At 36.3% G+C, this 21,429-nt stretch overlaps 1 protein-coding gene across 1 annotated transcript; it reads left to right on the top strand.

Annotated features, from left to right (window-relative positions):
* The first annotated feature begins 15,419 nt into the window (after positions 1-15,419).
* LOC120330443 (uncharacterized) lies at positions 15,420-16,307 on the top strand. Its single transcript, XM_039397404.2, has one exon. It carries the CDS (start codon positions 15,420-15,422, stop codon positions 16,305-16,307), a length of 888 nt encoding a protein of 295 aa, XP_039253338.1.
* Positions 16,308-21,429: the final 5,122 nt, after the last annotated feature.

The raw sequence follows: 21,429 nt of genomic DNA, 5'->3' as shown, positions 1-21,429 counted from the left end.
GTGCTAAGTATAAATCGCCCAATCTTTCTCAGAATATAACTTAGTAACCCGTCGCCGAAAAGGCATTTAGTTGAAATGCAACAAGCGAGCATTACTCAAATATATGTAAACAAATGTCAATTGAATAATTCAAATGGCTATATTTTAGCTGCGAAAACGGAGTGCGAAGTAGTGCATTAACCTTATTCATTATGAGGTCTAAGGCTAAGAAATGCGAAGCCGGAAAGAAGTGAGGAGCTCAAAAGGAATGTGGAAAATCGAAAGCAAATGGACTAAGGGTCTCTAACTGATTCAAATAGCGAAACAAGCGACAAAAACGAAGGCGAGGAAACTATCAACTCTTCAAGCAACCAACGAACGAGAAGGAATGCGTGATATGTCAACACGTTGTTGTAAAAAACGTCGTCATTGTGTCGTCATAATTTCGGGGCTAGCCCCGATCGGCCCCGATGATTTAGTAAAAGAAACAGAAAACAAACGAGACAAACGCGGCGAGTGGAAGATAAAAGAGAGAATACGATATACAATGAGCAACCGGGGCAAAATCGGCGTCGCCCCGTCGACGTTCGGCGAAGGCTTTGCGAGCGAAAAATGAACCATGTCGGGGGAATATGGCTAGTGTAGACAGTCTGTGCAACCGATATTGAGGTATTTTTCGAATATTATACCGAAGCAACAACCGGGGCATTGCCCCGGTTGGCCCTATTGACGCACCGCCACTGCTGAATATATTTCCGAGTCTTAAATCTCCCGGCGCAATTTTTTTTCAATATCACCAATTTCAGAAATTGCTGTGAGTGGGCAAAGTACATTGAAGAGAAACTAAATTGAAAGCGCTAAAAGCAACACAAACGAACTATCTTGATGATTTATCTTTATTTTGTAATAAATTTTGTAAGAACGTCAACTGGAACTTCTGATTGACGCTTTGGAACAGCATAGAACATTCCTCCTGCTCCTCAAAAACAAACCCGGAGTCCTGTTTTTCGGACTCCGAATTGTGCTCAACACTATAGCACATGGCTACTCAACTATTTTTACCAAAGATCCGCATATGAAAAACTTCAAAAATTATTTGGGTCCGGTGTTTTCAGAAATTATATTTCGGCATCCTTAAACGCATACTTCCTTCACCGGCTAATGATTATCAGATAATCGAAATTGTTTATTATAGTGTTATAGTTCTTTTCATACATATTCAAATCAATAAAAGTCATTTTATAAAATGAAAATGAAGTGGGGCTAATGATCCAAAATAAAAAATTAGGTGCGGTCCGAATCAAATACTCGAAAGATCCGGGTTCGGCCCGCTAATGGACCTTTCCCCAACCTTTGACCCCCGAAAAATTCTTCCTATACCATTGCAAAATGTTCGGGGCTATTTTAAGAGTCCTTTTGCGAGTTGGTGCCTGTAAAACGGGGTATGTGTTTCAAACCATCATTATGATTCATCGCATACAACAATCTGTTTTTTAAAAGTACCGGTAATTTTTTTTAGCCTAGTCTATCACAGCAATTTATACATTAAATTTTTATTACTGCAATTAAATTAAAACTCCTAGGAAGACAGAGTGATTATTGAATTATCAGATTTATATTTAAGTTTCCGAAACACAACTGAAAACTAACGAAAAGAGTTCAAAAACGCGAAAACGAGGTAATGTTTACGACCACGATTGAAAATCTGTCCGAGCGGATGCGAAAAAGGAGCATTGTTACGTCATTTTTTGCATCTTGCTGATTGGCCAAAGTCACGAAGTAAACACGGAAGTCGATGCTCGGGGACCATGGACCTGACCCCGGCATCCATACATCCGTATTCCTAACCAATCACAAGCGAGCAGATGTAAACAAGCATTCTCCGCTGAAAGTCGCTCAGACTGGGTCTGGAAAGGATTGTCAGGGATCTAACCAGATCTGCCCTTGAACTCTTTAGTTGAAACTACCTCAAGTGCCGTTGATGAAAAGTACAGCGCTTTATCAGACAGCAGAAAAATGTAAGCAAGCATCATCATCATTTTATTTTGATTCTCTGGCATGGTCAAGTCAAGTTTATTTTTTCCAACCAGTAAATAAATAAAAAAAACAATTGAATACAGAAAATACAAAAAAAGGAAAATTACAGTTTTAATGGGGAAGGGAAGTCGTCGAGCAGTGACACCCAATGTTCAAATATCTAATTTGAATAAGTGAAATTTTAAGAGGTAAAAAACTACTGTTTTAATCTAAAATCGTTTAATAGAGATAGTTAGTTTCTTGAGAGTGCATTAAAGAGTCAGAAAACCAACTGCTGGACGGAGGATTTCTCAATTCCGTAAATTAATTAAAGCAAGGGGTGTTCCGACATTTATGAATATATATACATAAATACACTCAATTCAGTCAGTATTGAATAAAACAACACAAAAAGTCAACAGACAAACAAAATGCAGTGAAAACTGGAAGTCGAGCATAACTTGAATTAGAGTACCCTACCCACTAAAAAAAGAAATTATAATAATAAAAGTGCACGAAAGAATTAACAAGATTCGGAATCGGGCAACAATTTTAACATAATTCAGAATGAGAAAACACATACTTTTAGCATTGGTCATATTTGCTAACTGTAAAAATGATGAATAAAAAAGAAAATTAATATTGAAAACTTGGGACTTCATGCAGAATCTTTCACAGTAAATTGGTGATAGAATGAATGATGTTACTTGATGGAGTAAGCTTTGCATGCATGCCATGTCCGGTGTGACCCTGGTGATTGCAATAACATTTTTTGTTTATCACATCAAGGTGCTCCTGATACCAGAAGTTGGCCCTGCACTTGGTAGTAACTGTGGTGTGTGATAAATATCCTTATTTTGTTAGGTTGTTTTGCATATATCACTGTCATATAAATCACAACTTGTTCATAATCATCTGATAACTTAGAACCAAACCAAGTGGTGTTTGCCCATCTGACAATGAGGTAGTGCTCAGTGAGCGCAATTCTTCTATATTATCAGGAGATGAAACCAGGCAGTTTTACTAAAATAACTCAGTAGTAAAATCATTGTGATACATTATGTCTGTGAATGTAATTGTGAAATGAATCTAATTCTATTATTGTGACGCTCCATTGCTTTCATGGCTTTTGTTTGTAGTGCCTAAAAGCATATATAGGTGCGTCTTTTATCTTATACAACGCAATATCTGGAAAACTGTATAATTTGTAGTAATTTTCTTAGATTTACTTGCTTGTTCCTTTATCATATATATTTTTTATAATGCGTCATCATCAGTGAAATGTTATTTGAAGACCTTCAATTAAAACAAGCAACGTACCATTCTATCGCCCTGCACAAGTCTGAATATTTGCAAAGTTCGTCTGAGCGACCAAAATCAAAAGTGTTGATTTCATCACATGTGCCACTCCCATTCATTTTCTTGATTTACAATTACTTGAAAAAGAATGTGAACGAGTTCTGAAACCTCGCGGATGCTGTGCTGTTTAAACTAATATTTGGGGCAATATTAAGAAATATTTTGTAAGAAGAACTGACTGGAGACATAAGATAGTTTCACTAAATCCGATTGTTGCCGACTTCCTTGTCAATGTGAGAGCACATCTTAATAATTTTGCGGCATTAAAACGAAATTGACAATTTCATGATCAAATCAGAAATTCGTATAAATTATGGCATCAAGAAATTGTATGTGAAAGAGAAATGACCCTTCGTCAATTCAAAAACGTTTTTCGAACTTCAGGTGATTATGCTATTTTTATGAAACATGACAAGCCAACAACAGATCCTCTCGAGATTTTTGATTTGGACATCAGACAGGCACTCGAGCTCGGATATGTCTCTTCGAAAGAAGACCTATTTTTAAAAGTTCAAATGGTGTATCCTATTTTTGTGTTTACAAACATATCACTTCGTGACTCGACAATATATCATGAGGGGAAATTGACATATATATTTAGAAATGTCATATAAATTTTTCCTTTGAATTTACTGAGAAAAAATACCTCATACACTAAGAGGGTTTTTTCATAAATGTCAATTAATTATTTTCTCATATTTCAATACTAAATTGTCAGTCAAATTTAATGTTTTCACAGGATAATGAATTCGACCTTAGTTTAAAGCAGGGGTGTGCAAACTGCGGCCCGCGGGCCAAATGCGGCCCGCAAGAAGAAGTTGTGCGGCCCGCGGAGAAATAACAATTTCGAATGGTGTACCCGCAAAACGAGTATTTATTCTTTCTCGTCGCAAAGCCCATACCAGTCATATTAGCAAAATAAGCTAGCAAAATTCTGTGACAAAATACACGATTTATATTACAAAAACGTGTTTCTCACTGCATTCGTTTGAAGTCGGTGTGACAAAAAATTTAAATAGCAGTTTCTTCAGAAGTTTAAGCTACTATTTCTGCAAGAACCCCTAATAATACCGTAAGATCAATAGCAAATATAGACAATTTTTGTGCTTGCAACTACCAGAAAGCCTAAATTAAATAAAGGTGCGGCCCGCGGCATCACCCAGTTACTTGTATTTGGCCCGCCAATAAAAAAGGTTGCACACCCCTGGTTTAAAGTATAGAATTGTGTTTATACCAGCGAAAAGTTGCCATTCCACGGGATGGGTAAAGGTCTTAGATCACGAGCAAAAAATATTTTAAATTTTCCCTGACTAGCCAAGCAAGTAAAATATCGAAAAAAAGTATTCTTGAGAAGCAATAAGTCTTGTATAAAAATTGAATTTATTATTGATAAGGCTAGATTGTATAAAAGCTAGATTTTATAAAAGGTGACATAATATCATTTAAACTCTCTCCCAGGCATTGTTTATTCCCATTAATCAGATTAGTTCAGCAATAGACACTGCATCGTGAACTGAAACCGGTTGCTGCGCAGACTACGCTCATATCCGTCACATATTAGTGCAAAAAGCAAAAAACTGGGGTTCCGCAGCGCTCCAAGTTCCACCAGTAGCTCACTGTCCAGGGGGTCCGTAAGTTTACATTCAAATTCGAGAGTGTATATTATCATATATATTTATATATATTGCTCAGAAATAATCAAATACTACTATTATTAAACTTGCTTCATCTACAAGATCATTTGATTTGTCGGGAATTAGGTTTGCACATATGTTTATATATTGGAATACTGCAATTATATCTTATCAATCAAATGATGTTTTTCCGTATAAAACCATTAAACTATTGCACATGAGTGCATTGAACCTCGATGTGCGTAGCTTTGAGACATACATTGATGGTGTTCGAATCCAATAATGCATTAACATTCGCTATGAGCTCGTGAAAATCAAACCATCACACTCAGGAAGCTACAATCAATCGCCTCGTTCTCAAAATTTCGATATTGAATTTTGGATGGAATTTCCAATTTTGAAGATATACAAGGAAGACGGATTGATCATGGCCCATCTTGCGAAAAAAATGTAATTCGCCAAAAGTTCATAATTGTCCGGGTATAATTATTAGTATGTATTACAATTTAATTCTGAATATAGATAGGCAAATGACCAATGGGTATTATAGATAAAAAAAAAACATATTGATATATGCAAGAATATGTTATCATGGCTGCGTATTCACCGTTTCAGTCGAAATAAAACTAAACATTGACAACGTGGCAAAATTCGTTGTTTATGCAGGCGTACAATCATTGCACACTTTGTTGACTACTTTTTCTTTATGTGATTTTCTCGCATATTTAGGAATTGACAAGTGATTTAGGAGTAAACGAGTTGATCATAACAATTCATTTTCCGACTATTGGCTCTTTCCAATAATGCAAGATGCATCGCCCGAATCGCAGACTTACTTCGTACTGTGCTTGATAGTACATCAAATTATCAGGGCTATTATTAACTTATTATATGTATCATGGCTTGAATAAGTGAAGGAAGGACAAAACAAACAGTATATATCCATAAGATACTGTAGAATTGAAACAACGACGAACAAGTTGGTAACAATATATCACAATTGCGTCATGAAGAAGTCTGAATTCGCTTGATTCATGGCTGGGTAGTGATGATTAGGCAACCGCAAAAACAGAGTTTGAATATATAAGCCATAAGTTTATGAAAAATGATTTTGCCACGCCCATTTGTGGGAAAACAATTAAATGGACTTCGTCTAAAACCTAGTTCAGCACCATTGCAACTTTCTTTGGATTTACCAATGAGTAAGTACCAATTTTGTTTCGAAACAAGAATCGGGTGACAGCTGAAATAGGATTTAGGAGGAAGCCATTTTGACATCTGTTTGGAAACTTGTCAACGAACTTCCGTGGTTTAATGGAGTCTTATTTTGCAGTTCTCATCATGAACATGAAAGCACTTTGTTTGACATCACATCTGCAATATGGGCCACACATCCGGGATGAGAAATCTACCTACCTGGGTTAATTAATGTGTCCGCAGGGATGGCCAATACCGAATAGTTCACTATTTCGAATACATTCGAAATTATTTTTTTCGAATATGAAATTTCGAATACTTCGAAAATAAAATCCACTAATTGATGCTTATCTAAATGTATGTAGGAATTCCCATATATACAATAAGCAATGGAATAACTGCTATCTACAAGTTACAACCTAGCTATATTACCAGGCATTTCATATTTGCAGATTATTGCAGTATATATTTTATATACCATGAGTCATGTAAACAGAATTAAATTAATACGGCAATAGTGGTATCGATGATGGATTTGAATATTTGCGCAACACAAAATCATCCTAGTGAAACGCCCATACTTTTAACTACCAACCATTATCCAAATTATTTGCCAAAAAGCGGGATAAAGTATGAGTTATTTTTCCGACTCGTGACAATTTTTTCGTGAGTACAAAAATACGAATCAAAAATTAATTATATTCGGGAACTTTACCACACAATTTAAGTCCGCAGATCGCCGTTGTATGTTTGAGTAATAATACTTTTATTATTTTATAAATATGCAAATAGGAATAAAAAACTATTTATAATCGGGTAGTTTACCACACATTCTAAGTCCTTAGATCACCGTTGTATTTTGTAGATACGAAAATAGGAATCAAAAATTAATATTAATCGCGAGTTTTGCCACACAATTTATGTCCACAGATTGCCGTGATATTGTAACGAATATAATTAGTTTTTCATTCTTAATTTCGTAATCACGAAAAAATATGAAAATAGGAATCAATATTTAATAATATCGGTCAGTTTACCCCACATTTTATGTCCACAGATTGTCGATACAACCATGAGTTACGTTGAACAGAATTACATTAATACGGCATGACATTTTAAATGCTGGTATCAGTCATGGATTGGATTATTTTGCGCAACAAAAAATCATCCTGGTAAAGGATCGATACTTTTAGCTATCGTTATCAAAATTATTTGCCAGAAATTATTTTCTAATAAATCGACTTGTTTTTCCAACTTTGACATTTTATTAGATAAATACCGTATTTCCCCGGCTAATAAGTCCACATGGCAAATAGGACGATGTCTATTTTTAGCACTCAAAAAAGGTTTTTTTCCATATAGGCCTCCAATAAGACGGGTAGAAAAATTGTGTCCCTGTTGTTCAGTTATGATGATATGCGCTAATAATTTTATATGTTTAGAACCAGATCATGTTAGTTTGGTAGAATCATACTCACAGAATTAACTATTTTTAACAATTGGGCGGTAAATTTGAGTTGTAATGGGCAATCATTTTGGACAACCTATTAACCCGATTGTTGAAATAATTTTGGAATGTGATAAGTACTACACTGTGTGCACGGGTTATTTCGCAGCTGTGTCGTGTTCTGCTGAATCGGCAAAACGAAAGGGTCGCAAATCACTTTATCTCGGTGGCCGTGTTTCTCTTTAAAGTAACGATAACCGGCCTGCGATTAAATATCATATTTGGCAGACCCTGAGACCCAAATATAGGGTTACACAAATCATGCTTGAGAAGACTTATGCTAATAATAAGCAGGCCACATAGAAATATATATAAACATACTTTCTCAAATGTGTCGCAACACTATGCCACTATGCGACGCACGGTCGCACGGAATATAAACAATCAAAGTGCCGATTCTATTTCATCGTCATTACAATACGTGAGACAGCGTAATAAGTCGTTTAAAGATTCCCGTAAAACGAAACACCACGTTTACGGCGAAAAGTGGCTACTATTCGGAATTATTCGAAAATCAGCCGAAAAGGTATTCGAATACTTTGATATTCGAATACATTCGAATATTCGATTCGTTTTGGACAACCCTGAATGTGTGTGTACAAATATGAATGAAAACAGTAGCTAGCTTACATCAAATAAAACTTAGCATTCTAGTAGTAGCATTTTATAAAGATTGAAATGTTGATCCAGCAGTGGCATAGATTCATAGAATTGCGCAATTGCCGTGCAACATGTTTCGGGTACTAGAATCTGTTTTTCTTCACTCGCAACAAGCACACAACCTACAAATAGGCTACATCCCTTTATTAAGTTATAAACTCATCTATATATTATATCAGGGGTCTCAAACGCGCGACCCGCGGGCCAATTGCGGCCTACAGGATGATAGTTTGTGGCCCCCGCCTTGGTATTAAAGTTTAATGTTAGTGCGGCCCACAAGTCACTTATCTCAGTTAACATGATTATTGCTTTCAATATAACAGCGCTTCCCAAACTGTGTTCCGCTGAACACTAATGTTCCGCGAGCATCTTCCGAGTGTTGCGTGGGAAAGGAATCAAAAATACATCTAAATTGGTCGCCATGGTGATCTCAGAATCACGAAGTTGTTGCCCAACTGACCGTTTAAAATCGCGTCAACGTCGGCCTAAAGTGGACTAACTAAGTTAGGGTAGTGGCATTTTCGTTAACCGTCGGTTTAGCTTTTTGACTGTTAATTTCATTATCAAATTTACAGTACTTCTTTTGGTTTTTTTAAAGACAAACAAGTAAGTCTAAAGAATAAAGGCAAAAGGTCATCCGTTCTTCCTCCATCTCTACCTGGTTTTACTTCAAAATGCTGAAAGTTTGTCGCGAATTTTCAACTCGCCACGGCTAAACCATTGAGAATCCCTACATTGCACCGTTTTTCTTTATCAATTTAACCCTCTAATTTTTGGTGTTCCGTGGCTGAAAAAGGGAAACTCCGTAATATAAGATATAGTCACGTAGTGCAAAACAAAATATTTTATCATCTATCCCCTGAAAGGAATATGCGGTGCGGTAACCTACCAGTACCATATCTGTAGGCCTGATATTCGATCGAGGGACCACCTGAAATAATTTAACAGTATTCCATAATTTTTGACGTCACAATCACTAACGCTTAGTTTTATCTCGATACATTGTAATCATGTTCCCCATGTGGCGAAACATCACTGTCCATCGGCTAAATGCTTTGAAACATCAGCGCAACAGTTATTACAAGATGGAATTTTATAATTTCGCTAATCCCTAAACGTGTCGTTGGAAGTGAAGTTTCAGTAAATAGAAAGGTTGGTGATGAGCACAGACAATTACAAAAAAATGGAAAATGCAATATTTCTTTGTTGAGCATAGAAGCATCACGACATGTTTCATCTGCACAGATAAAGTTGAAGTGCACAAGGAATAAAATTTGAACGAGTTGCTAAGCTTTTGTTGTGGAAAACCTGATGCGGCCCGGACTCATCCAGACTCTGCATCAGCGACCCCCAAGTAAAATGAGTTTGAGACCCCTGTATTATATATAATTAGAATTGCCCACATGGCAATATCTATGTGTTTCGCTATTCCGTACGCAAAATGGCAGTAAAGTGTAATAGCCCTGTCGCACGCGATGAAGGGCTTCCGAATTTAAAATCGATCTCAATCGCAATTTTTTTTTATATTATTTGATACATCATTGCTATCTTGTCACATCAAAAATGTATACTGTTAATTTGACGAATTAATTACCGAATGAAGTAGATAAGTTGGATGACGATTTGTACGACTGAAATTCTTCTTGTCGTTTTGTTGTCGTGCATTTCTGTGAACACGCAATGGCGCTCGTTACCCTCAGGGCCTCAAGATAAAAAAAAAATAATTTCTTTGCTGCTCTTCGCTGACCAGCGCTCCCGGTCATAATAAGGCTAATTTCTTTGACCTGCACTTTTCCCTGTTAGTAGGCCTCGACCTATCGATTCTTGCCTTTTTATACTTACCTTTTTATACCCTCTAGTGGCGAGTATTTCGTCTTGACCAGGCAAAAAGAAAAGAGAAAAAAAAGATGCAGGATGACGAAGTTATGAGATTAGAAAGAAAATGAAGGAGAGGAGGATCCTATGAAGACGAGGTCGGAAAAATACCAGGAAATGACAAAAAATAAAATAAGCGATGGCCAATTAGGTGTATATGTGGCGCTATTATTGTATCAGCTGTGGCCGATCTCGTAAGCAAAACTTGTACCCAAAATTTAGAGCAACAGCTTTTAAATGGATCACTTTCCCTATTAAAAAAACTTGATTACCATTTCTGAAAACCCGACAATTAGCTAGAAATTTGAGTTTATATCTTGCGTAACCGCCCATACATTTCGACCAATAAATTAAAGATATAGGAAAAATTGAATGTCCAATATCTTCGGTGTTTCTCATTCTAACAATCTTGAGAACTGCACAAATTAGTATTCTTGACATGCTATTTCATCTTGATAATTTTATAATTAGACTAAAATGAGTTCAAATGAGGTCAAAAGATCATGAAAATAGGGACTCGGTGGCAACCTGGGCTCGGGATCCAAATAGAGACTGTCAAACAGCGACCGTCATAATGGCGTCTTCGTAATAGCAACGTAATCAAGTGAGCGATGTAATGAATTTTACTGCCAGAATGCAAATAAATAATTAGAAACAGATAAATAATTGGATTTTTTAAGTTATGAAACTTTGAAACGAACGATTCCGTCGCATAATGTAAGAAATATATTTCAACTCTTTGCTGCATCGGCAAAGCAAAAAAGCGAACAACTTAAATTTGTGTACCTTAAAATCAAAAACAGTGCGTAAATCACAAAATCAAACTGTATAGAATGCGTTCTGGCATACGAAACTACCACTCGAGATGCTACTGTAGCGTACCTGCAGTCTATGTAGTAATTATCCAAGTTCAGAATATTTTCCAATATGATCTGACGTCAAGTTTCCTCTCAATATTCACTTCAATTTATACTATTTTGTTCTATTTATTAATTAGCAATATCAACACAACCAAATACTCCAAACAAAACGACAAGCATACAATAAAGCGACAAGTACCAGGCAGCAAAATGGAAGAAAACAGAATATACGATAAAAACACTCTGAACAGTACTGATGATAGCTAATTCCATGACAGCAACCAAAAATACAACGCTCAAATAACTGCAATGGCACTGTACTAAAACAATAATATCGGCTTACTGCCTAGCCTAAAAACATCCAACAAATCCCCATCCCGCAGTCACAAACAAACATCCCTGATAACCCACCGGATACCAGAGGCACTCCGGCAGACACTCATGACCAGAATCCAAACGAAAACCAATCACACTCAGACAACTACCCCCTGCCAACCACAGCACACGCTAACAGCCACACCCAGAAGAACAGAACGACAGTGTCACAGCGTGGTATGCATCTCGTGCCAGTGGTATGCATCTCGTGGTATATGTGGTATGCATCTCGTGCCAGTTTCCTCCACAGCACTGTGGTCGGATAACGGCACCAATGTGGAAGAGTACGGAAATGGAGGATTATAGAAAATTGGAGTTTGATTGTTATTTATTCCCCGGTAGACAGTTTCGAGAAAACCCTGAAGTTACTAGGGGTGAGAGTAGATGAGACGTCTGGTCTGACGACAAACACTCTCGTCCCATCCTGTCGTTCCTGAGGGAAGGACTTTTTCCTATTTTAGATTAGTCCCAGTTCGGACCCGGCTCTTTGGATTTATGATGGCTGCGAATTTTATTACGAAAATACGCGAGATATTCATCAGAGCTCACCTAAAGCTTGGCGATGTTAAAAACAGCCAACTTCCAGCATCTTTCGGAAATCTCATCAATCTCAGTCGGGGGTTGGGTGGATATCCACCGTGACCCGAATATGAAAACTGCCACTATTATTATTAATATTAGAAAGCTCTTTTCTTCTATCATCTTTATTCTCCTCCACCTGTGATTATGGGACCTTTGTTGTTATCTTCGAGAAGCTGTATCTCAAAGTTCTCACCATGGGTTTAGTTGAATGTTTCCCAAGAGGGCTATCGCACGGGGGTTCGTTTTTGCGTGGTACATTATCTCTTGCTGTATTGGTGGATAGAATATTAGGAAAATCGGTGCACTCCCTCTGCACATGCCCGGACTTTTACACAGGCGGCAAAATAGAGGGTTTGAGCACTCACGGGCTAAGTGTCCTGTCCTAAATTAATTCAGACAAGATTGAACATACAAATCCGGGGAAGATAGGTCTTGCAGCGTGTGCCGCCGACGTTGATGAAGTCTGGTTTGGTCGAAGTCATCAACGACGGCCTGGACATACCCGTTGTACACCTGCGTGTTGACTAAATCTCGACTTCTCACCTTAATCATTATTACAGTTTTACAAACAATGCCATAAAACTTACTTAGTTCAGACTTTTTTTCTACTGTATTTGCTTCGCTTCCATACTATTTTTAAGAAAAATATACTAATATTTCATAAATAGACTTGCTTCTTGGAATTATATTTTGATTAACTTGACGACGTTTAATATTTAGCTTCGGGACACATATAAGAAATTAGATTCAACAGGTATGTTTTTAATTGGTACAATTCAATTATGGAAGCAAACAAAAATATATTGAAACCTCAAATATATTTCATAAATAGACTTGCTTCTTGGAATTATATTTTGATTACCTTGACGACGTTTAATATTTAGCTTCGGGACACATATAAGAAATTAGATTCAACAGGTATGTTTTTAATTGGTACAATTCAATTATGGAAGCAAACAAAAATATATTGAAACCTCACATAATTTGGCGCATTCAACGTTTTCACACATTTTACTGTGACATAATAGAGTGACAATAGATGACCTGGGGTGCCGCGGAAACCACCGCTCCAGGGTGACATTGTGTGCGCGCGTTATAATGTAATCCGCCAGTTTATCAGGACTGCTCTAGTCCACCTGTCTTTTTTCAGTCCTACACAGTGTCGCGATTCTGAGCATGCAACGATCGATTGCAGCTTCCTGAGCACGATGATTACAGCAAACGGATACGACTTTCACGACCCCACAGCGATGAAGAATGTTATGGGTATCGGTTTTTAAAGATAAATTTCATATATGATTGCAAAACTTTCAGTCATATGCACTATTTTATTCAAAAATCTCAGTTAGAATTATGGGTTAAGATCACGGTCATGGAAGACAAATGAAACGAAGACTGTTAATTTACGTCTCACAACGACACACAGAATATAAATAAATTGATTAGGTCCCATGTATGCTGAAAGATTGAAATTGTCAAAGCGTCACTGGTAAGTACCAGATTTGCCTGAAAGAATTACGTACGCCAGCGCTATATATCTAGATTATGAATAGTGCACCCTGGGATGTAAATGAAACTTTAAGGGTGTACTGGAGTATATCAAATGTTATGGGCTGTTCACTCATACACGATATGCAAAAAACGTATTTAAAAACAGTTGGCAACTTGTCACAAACAAGCACTCGTATGCCTTTAGTGCACTGAGATTTCGAATGACGATGGCGAAATATAAATTTAAATTAGGACAATTTTAAGTCTATTTTTTATTGTCAGAAATGGGTTTTCTTCGTGAATAATTGACCAATCGATTTTAAATATTCAGTTGGTTAATGATCAAAGTAGTCGCCAGGGGCTAAAACGTTTTTTCAAAATTCTTATGAGATCCGATATTTCACCTAAAATTTCGCCATATCACCAAAATTTTTGTTTCGTCAAGCATGACCGTCGCGGTTCTACTCCATTTCGTGTCGCAAAGATGATGTTGGACACAAACAGGCGTATGTACGCGTCTAACATAATTACATTCTATGTTAAATTACTATAAATCGTCAAATAAAAAATCTCGTATTGGGCTACACTTTTTTGAGTGGATCACTCACAATGCGGTAACGAATGCTACATTACAAACAAAAGAAGAAAAAACACGTATTCACCTTTGAAAACGATAGAACGAAATTAGACTCTTCTTCTACTGCTTTATGTACATGTAAAAAATGACTCGTATAGTACTGAAATTATAGTTTGCAATAACAACCACTCAAAGATAATCTGAGGTTAAAATTAGACTTGCTGGCAAATTGGCTGGCAAATTTTCATCAATTGCGTCTGCTTATCAACAGGTTACATTTGGCTTCGAAGTGGAGGTTGTACATTCTTGGCCATTTTTTGATTTAGGATTAAAATGATAATAGCAGCTCTTGGTTTCTGCTTGAACTGCAAATAGGTTTGACATCTGAAAGTTGTGCAGACCAAAGAAAACAAAAATATTGAAATTGCTTCTTCAGAGTCGTGCGCAAGTTTTTGAAACATTTGAATAAGTATTTGTAAATACTTTATGATGAACGTTTGAACCTTGATATTGTCAAATTCGTCTTTTAACGACAAAAAAAGGTACCCAATTCACGCATGAACTGAAATATCGCAATGAGTTGAGTTACTTCTTGCATACATGTGAGCAAAATAGTATTCGTCTTAGTCGTTTGTTTGCCAAATTGATAGCTGTGATAGCTTACAGAATATAAGCTTTTCTTTTCATTAGTCTTGGTTCTTAAGTAAACTTCGACTGCTAGGTATGCATGTTTCTTTTTCTTTCTGATTGCCTAATGAGTCTCATTCTTAGTCGCCTGCACACATTGTGTATCTTTAAGCGTTTCACAGAACTTTATTCATAGATCAGCTTCATTTTGATAATAATTATTATAAATATGGACGATTGTTGGATTTTGGAAGGTACGATTGTTGGCAGAAACAATCGTACTAAAAAGCGTACTTGGCGTAAAAAGGTGTTGCTTTATACTTTCAACACAGTTATTTGCCTATACAAAAATTTATGTGCAAACTATCATGCATTATACATGAACATTACCTCATACTGCATGAGATATCGTGACAATCTAACAACGCACAACGCTATTGCTTTTTCCTTTATTAAAGTTGGTTTCGTTTCTAACATTATCATTCAATGTCTAACGATTAACCCATCCTTGCCCATCTTCCTCGACCTAGATTGTCATCTCATGCAAGAAATACGTTGTAGAATCACGACAGTCTGTCTGCTTAACAAGATGTTTGATTTATCGTTTACTGAAAACGTGATACATAATTGCAAATAAATATATAGTCATTGGATTAGACCAGTCTCATTTGGCGTCAAGAATGTCGTCGGAAGGTAGCAGTACAAATTTCATACGATTGTATGAAGATCAAGAATTAGCATACATATATGCAATATATCGACCTCCCTACCCGGATGCGCTACGTGAAGCAATCATGAACTATCTAGAGAAGAATCAACATGCAAGAAGAAAAAAAGGAAAATTTGATAAAATGTTGGACGTTGGATGTGGAAGTGGAACATTGTCAACGCAAACTTTTACGTCGCATTTTAAATCAATACTGGGGATTGATATCAGCGAAGCTAAAATCAAAGAAGCAAAACGACTAAACAAATGTAGAAACGTTGCTTTCGAATTGGTAGATAGTTATAAATTTCCTGTAGAAGACAACAGTGTTGATCTCATCACATGCGCCACTTCCATTCATTTTCTTGACTTACAATTACTTGAGAAAGAATGTGAACGAGTTCTGAAACCGCGCGGATGTTGTGCTGTTTATACTATTAATTGGGGCAATATTACAAAATTTTCCGTTGGAGGAACTGACTGGAGACATAAGATAGTTTTACTAAATCCGATTGTTGCCGACTTCTTTGTCAATGTAAAATCATATTCTAATAATTTTGCGGCATTAGAACGAAATCGACAATTTTATGAACAAATCATAAATTCGTCCAAATTATGGCTTCAAGAAATTGTATGTGAAAGAGAAATGACCCTTCGTCAACTCAAAAACGTTTTCCGAACTGCAGGTGAATATGCTATTTTTATGAAACATGACAAGCCAACAACAGATCCTCTCGAGATTTTTGATTTAAACATCAGACAGGCACTCGAACTCGGAAATGTTTTTTTGAGTGAAGACATATTTTTAAAAGTTGAAATGGTGTATCCTATTTTTGTGTTTACAAAACACATCACTTCGTGATTCGACAATGTATCAACTGATTGAAATTGATGCTAAATGTTATATAGATAGATTTTTTTATTTGAGTTTACTGAGAAATAATATCTCTTAGATGGTTTCTTTGCAAATGTCCATTCATCATTTTCTTTATTTTAAACTGTCAGGCAAATTTAATGTTTTCACAGAATAATAAACTTGACCTTATTTTAATTATGGAGTTTTGTATATATTGATGAAAAGTTACCATTCCATGGAATGGGTAGAGTTCTTCGATCATCGGCCAAAAATATTCTAAATTTTCCACTGACTGGCAGAGAAAGTAAACTGTCGGAAAATAGTTATCGTTGAGAATACACAGATACACATTTGCAGAAATAGGTCACACATCCAGGATGGAATGGGAAAATCTACCTACCTGGGTCTGTTATTGTGTGTTTATAAACAGTAAGCATTAAAAACAGTGGCTAGCTCACGGCAAATAAAGCTTAGCATCCTAGTAGTAGCATTTTCTGAAGATCTGATCCAGCAGTAGGATAGATTCATGGAATTGCGCAATTGACGTGCAACATGTTTCGGGTATTGGGATCTGTTTTTTCTTTTTTGTAATAATCACATAAACTACAAATAGCTTACCTTCTCTTGATAAGTTATAAACTTATATATAATAAATATATATTATGAAAAATGCTTGCAGGGCAATAACTATATGCTTCGCTATTCCGTACGCGAGATGGCAGTGAAGTACAATAGCGTTGTCGCACGTGATGAGAGATTTTTGAATCTGAAATCAATCCTCATCTCAATTTTGATTATATTGTTTGATCCTCACTTACCATTGCTTTTTTGTCACGTCATAGATGCACACTGTTATTTTGATAAATGAATGAACTAGATGAGGATTTGTACGACTGGAATTCTTTTTGTCGTTTTGTTGTCATGCATTTCTGTGAATAAGCAATAGCGCTCGTTACCCTTAAACGAAAATAAAAATTATGCTCGATGGCCAGCGTTCCAGGCCATAAAAAGGCGCAATTCTTATTCCTGCACTCTTCCTAATGACCATCAATAACCTTCCAAATAATCGAATATTCATTTGTGCTGGCGACACTACTCTTTATTCTTGTATTGATAAGAAGTCGGATAAACAACTAAATCTTCCGAAACGGACTTGATTCGGGTGACAGGTCTCTCTGAACTCGGAAATACCTAAAATATTATCAATAAATCGTTATAATAATTCTGATGCAGCTCCAATTTCAATTTCGGAGGATATTCTGAGTGAATCATCTGTTTCTCGTCCAGCTAGGCTCAGCATCTCCACGGATTTGAATTGGAATGAATATAAAACGCGTCAATAAAAGTTGGATCTCTTCACCGTGATCCACGACATTTGTCTCGTGAGTGCATACATCAGTGCAGATCATCGATATGTACGTGTATGTAGTATTGTTGTCATATTTGGCCTGTAGCTTTCGTGACCGTACTAAACCTCCTAGACCAGGTGCCTGGGACATTTTTGTCGGTGGGCCATATAACCATCCCCCTACATCTAGCTGGGCTATACAAAAAATTAGTTTTTCCATGCACACAACGAATCAAAATATTAACAACAACTAGAGCGGCGCGAAAAATGCAAGAGAAGAGAAATGCAGCAATCGCTTAGCCTGTCAATAATCAAGGAACCGGGCAAATGGCGAAAGATGTAACGCAGCGCCAAGAGCAAAAAGCATTATGTAAATTTACTCACGTGATCGCTTTTTTAAACATAAACTGTCGGATTACGATTTTATTCTTGATGAGGAAAATCTGAGTGTTATAACGTCTACACCAAGTGGCTTGGTGGGCCGAGTTGTGGCCCGCGGGCCGCCTGTTGCACACTCCTGTCCTAGAATATATTCAAAAAATAATATCAGATATGATTGGCGTCCGAACTGCAAACTCTTTCCCGTCTACAAAATAATGCTTATTTTATAAATATTATAATGAATTGTGTTTTTCTGAACTTTCGGAACTTGTCCCTTCAAAAAGGTTCTCAGTATTCAAACTGGGTTTATGAGCATTGCACCTACCAGACCAAACATTTCATTTGCATTTTTTTTCGAAATACCCTCATTTATGCGGAATTCACTACTGCGTATAGCTGTTGGGATGATTGTATTAAAAGGAATCGCTTCAAACGGTAGGCTATTTACTAACGTGCAGTTCTACACTGAAAAATTATATAATTTCTTAATCGGAGTTGTATTATTCATGTCGTCCTCGTATATGTTTTCTCATTCAATCTAATTGTTAACGAATAACTAATTTCAAAGACTTGGAGTGACTCGAATTGTTAATATAAAGTAATTCTACTCGATTGCGGCCTGGACAAACTGACACACATTTCAACTTGAAAATTTTTTATTTCTCATAAATACTTGATTACTTGTCTACTCGACTGCTCGAGCTTTGAAATCTGTTGATGATAGGACTCGGTTGTTCTAGACAACATAAGAAGAAGATATATTCCGAATATTGCGTTTAATTGAGTACCACAAAAAAAAAAAAAAAAACAGAAGGAATATCAATTTTATTTTCGCCACATAAACTCTTTTAGATACTGCTTATGATATAGCTTCTGTAGCTATTGTTTAAATAAGATACGACAAGTGTCCAGTTCCTGAAGGTGCATACGATCATGCGCAATCTCTGGCAGAGACGTCGCTTGTTTTGTTTTCGCGTCAGACTTGTAATGATTACTTATATCGTCTTAAATTTTGTCCTGCTTCGAAGATACAATGCATGCTGCGTTCAGGTACTATAATCTTTCGAATAATAACCTATTATAGGGTTTAATCTCAATGCACACATGACCTCGTTTATTGATAAAAGTGTTATGTTATGTAGTGCAATTCTCTATTCCAGGCCTGCACAACATACGGCCCGCGGGCCGCATGCGGCCCGCTAGATACTTCTGTGCGGCCCGCGGGTAATTTGGAAACACGCCACTTCTCAGGTCTAACAGCCTAAGCCGGCATTGTTATGCAAGCGCGCCGCTACTCGTATTCGAAATCGTGAGATTTATGTTTTGCACTAGTTTCAATAAATATCGAACGTTGTGTGAAATTGGTGTGCCCTCCGCGACCCATGAAATTCGTCGCTTGACCTCTCGCCCCCCAGTGTGGAAAACCCTGATTTAGATATCTCAGTATTCAAACTGAATCACGCTTAAAACAATATCGGTGTACAATCTCACACCCATTAGTGCATATTAGCAACCTATTATTAGCCCCATTATTTTTTACTGGCAGGTTATGAAACTGAAGTTTTTTTTGAATCAAATTGATTTTTGAACAAAAGATATTGCTATTTATTGTAAAATTTCAAATAAATTGGAGCAGATTTTGTAAAAAAATGTAATTTAACAGTCAAAAAAGTACAACAGAGGAAGATCTATCTATTGCTACTAAACGGATTATTTGTCCAGGCTACAATGGAAATATCCAATAATGGTAGATCTGACTAAATAAATTGTCATACATATATTTGGGACGATTTTACAAAACGGAACCTGAGTGAAATATTTTCCTGCAGTCAGTTTTTACTGCAACACGCAATACCTAATTCTAATAAAAGAGAAATATTGAAAATGAAGGGTGGGTTTTCAAGGTAGATGAACCACTAAATACATATTTGTCATCTCATATGCAAAAATACTGTACCTTGTTTTTACTAAAGAGAATAAGATTTTTCATATTTTTAAGCTCCCCAGTAATGAAAGAGTTTCATTAAATTTAACTGTTTCACAATATTATTTTGATTTGTAGTTCATCTTGTGAAATATGTATGTGGCAAAGTTTGCGGCCCGCCGGGCCTTCAGATTTATGCTTGCGGCCCTCGTGGTAATTTGAGTTGTGCAGGCTAGTCTATTCAGTCATATATCGATCCAGACCTTGCGTAATATACGAGGAATTGATGAGCAAACAATATGAACTGAAGAAATAATAACATGCAAAAAACGGAAATATAGAATATATTGTACTAATTTCGACTTTGTATAACCAATGTAAAATCGAGATATTACATAAATCAGGAAACTCTCTTTCCTTCGTAATAGAAAAACAAATTGTTTTTCGTATTATATTCCAATAATTAAGGTAACAGGTTTCTCGTCCATCTAATATCATACTAAACCTTTCAAATTCAGGTCTAAACACCGAACTCTGGTGGTAATTCAGAGTTAATGAAACTCAATGAAATCTAATCTGTCGATAAAAAGATTTGGGGTCGATTGTAATAATGTTTTCGCTGAGGAGCAAATGTTTTACAGTTGGTAAAACGTTTTAAGCTAATTTGACTCCAACCATGTAATTACTCCCCATATTGACTCCGCACAATCATCGTATATATTGCTCTTCCGTCTAAATGAGATTAACGTTCTCGATGTTTTTCTGTTGAACGCGGATTGCAAAAAGAGTGCAGTAAACTCATCTTTGACAGTAATTTATACCGGTCGTTTTACCGGAAAATGTGAATCTGAAGATAAACCTTCTTTCAGGACAGAGCTCACACATATTTTATAATGCTGGTGAAAGCAGTTTTAATCATAACATCGTTTCACTGTTGATTGAAATTTTATTCCAGTAAAGTACGAAGTTTAAAAAAAGTTGTTTATGTTTTTTTTGGTGTGAATCGTTATAAATAGACACCATTAAGGATGTTTATGAATAACGTCAACATCAATTGTGTTCTGTTTTACGAATTTTTAGATAACAGACTGATTCTTCTCATTTCTCTGTCATTTGGGATCCGTACGACATAGTTCTCTTCTAGTATATTCCAGTTTTGCACCATCAAGTTCGAAACTAGAATTCAGATTATTTACATTAACAAGAGATAATGCGATTTTTATTTTGGGTTTTGTATTTTGTCAAAGGGTTGTTTTAAATCAAATATTTCTTTTCAATTTTTTTGTAAACTAATTTGACATATACGCGTTTAATAAAATATGGTATGTAATCTCCAACCCACAATGCCACTATGGCAAACGAATACATTTAAAGTTAAACCACCCATTGCGTGCACACAAATTTGTGTTACGATAATAACGTTTTATTGATCGAGTTACTCACTGACAAATATGTAAAATTGGCGTCACAAAACA

This window comes from Styela clava, chromosome 12 (assembly GCF_964204865.1).
Source record: "Styela clava chromosome 12, kaStyClav1.hap1.2, whole genome shotgun sequence".
Lineage (NCBI taxonomy): Eukaryota > Metazoa > Chordata > Ascidiacea > Stolidobranchia > Styelidae > Styela > Styela clava.
This window is presented reverse-complemented; position numbering and strand designations above follow the sequence as displayed.

Coding starts and splice junctions, on each gene's coding strand:
- LOC120330443 (XM_039397404.2), top strand. CDS start 15,420: ATGTCGTCGGAAGGTAGCAGTACAAATTTCATACGATTGTATGAAGAT.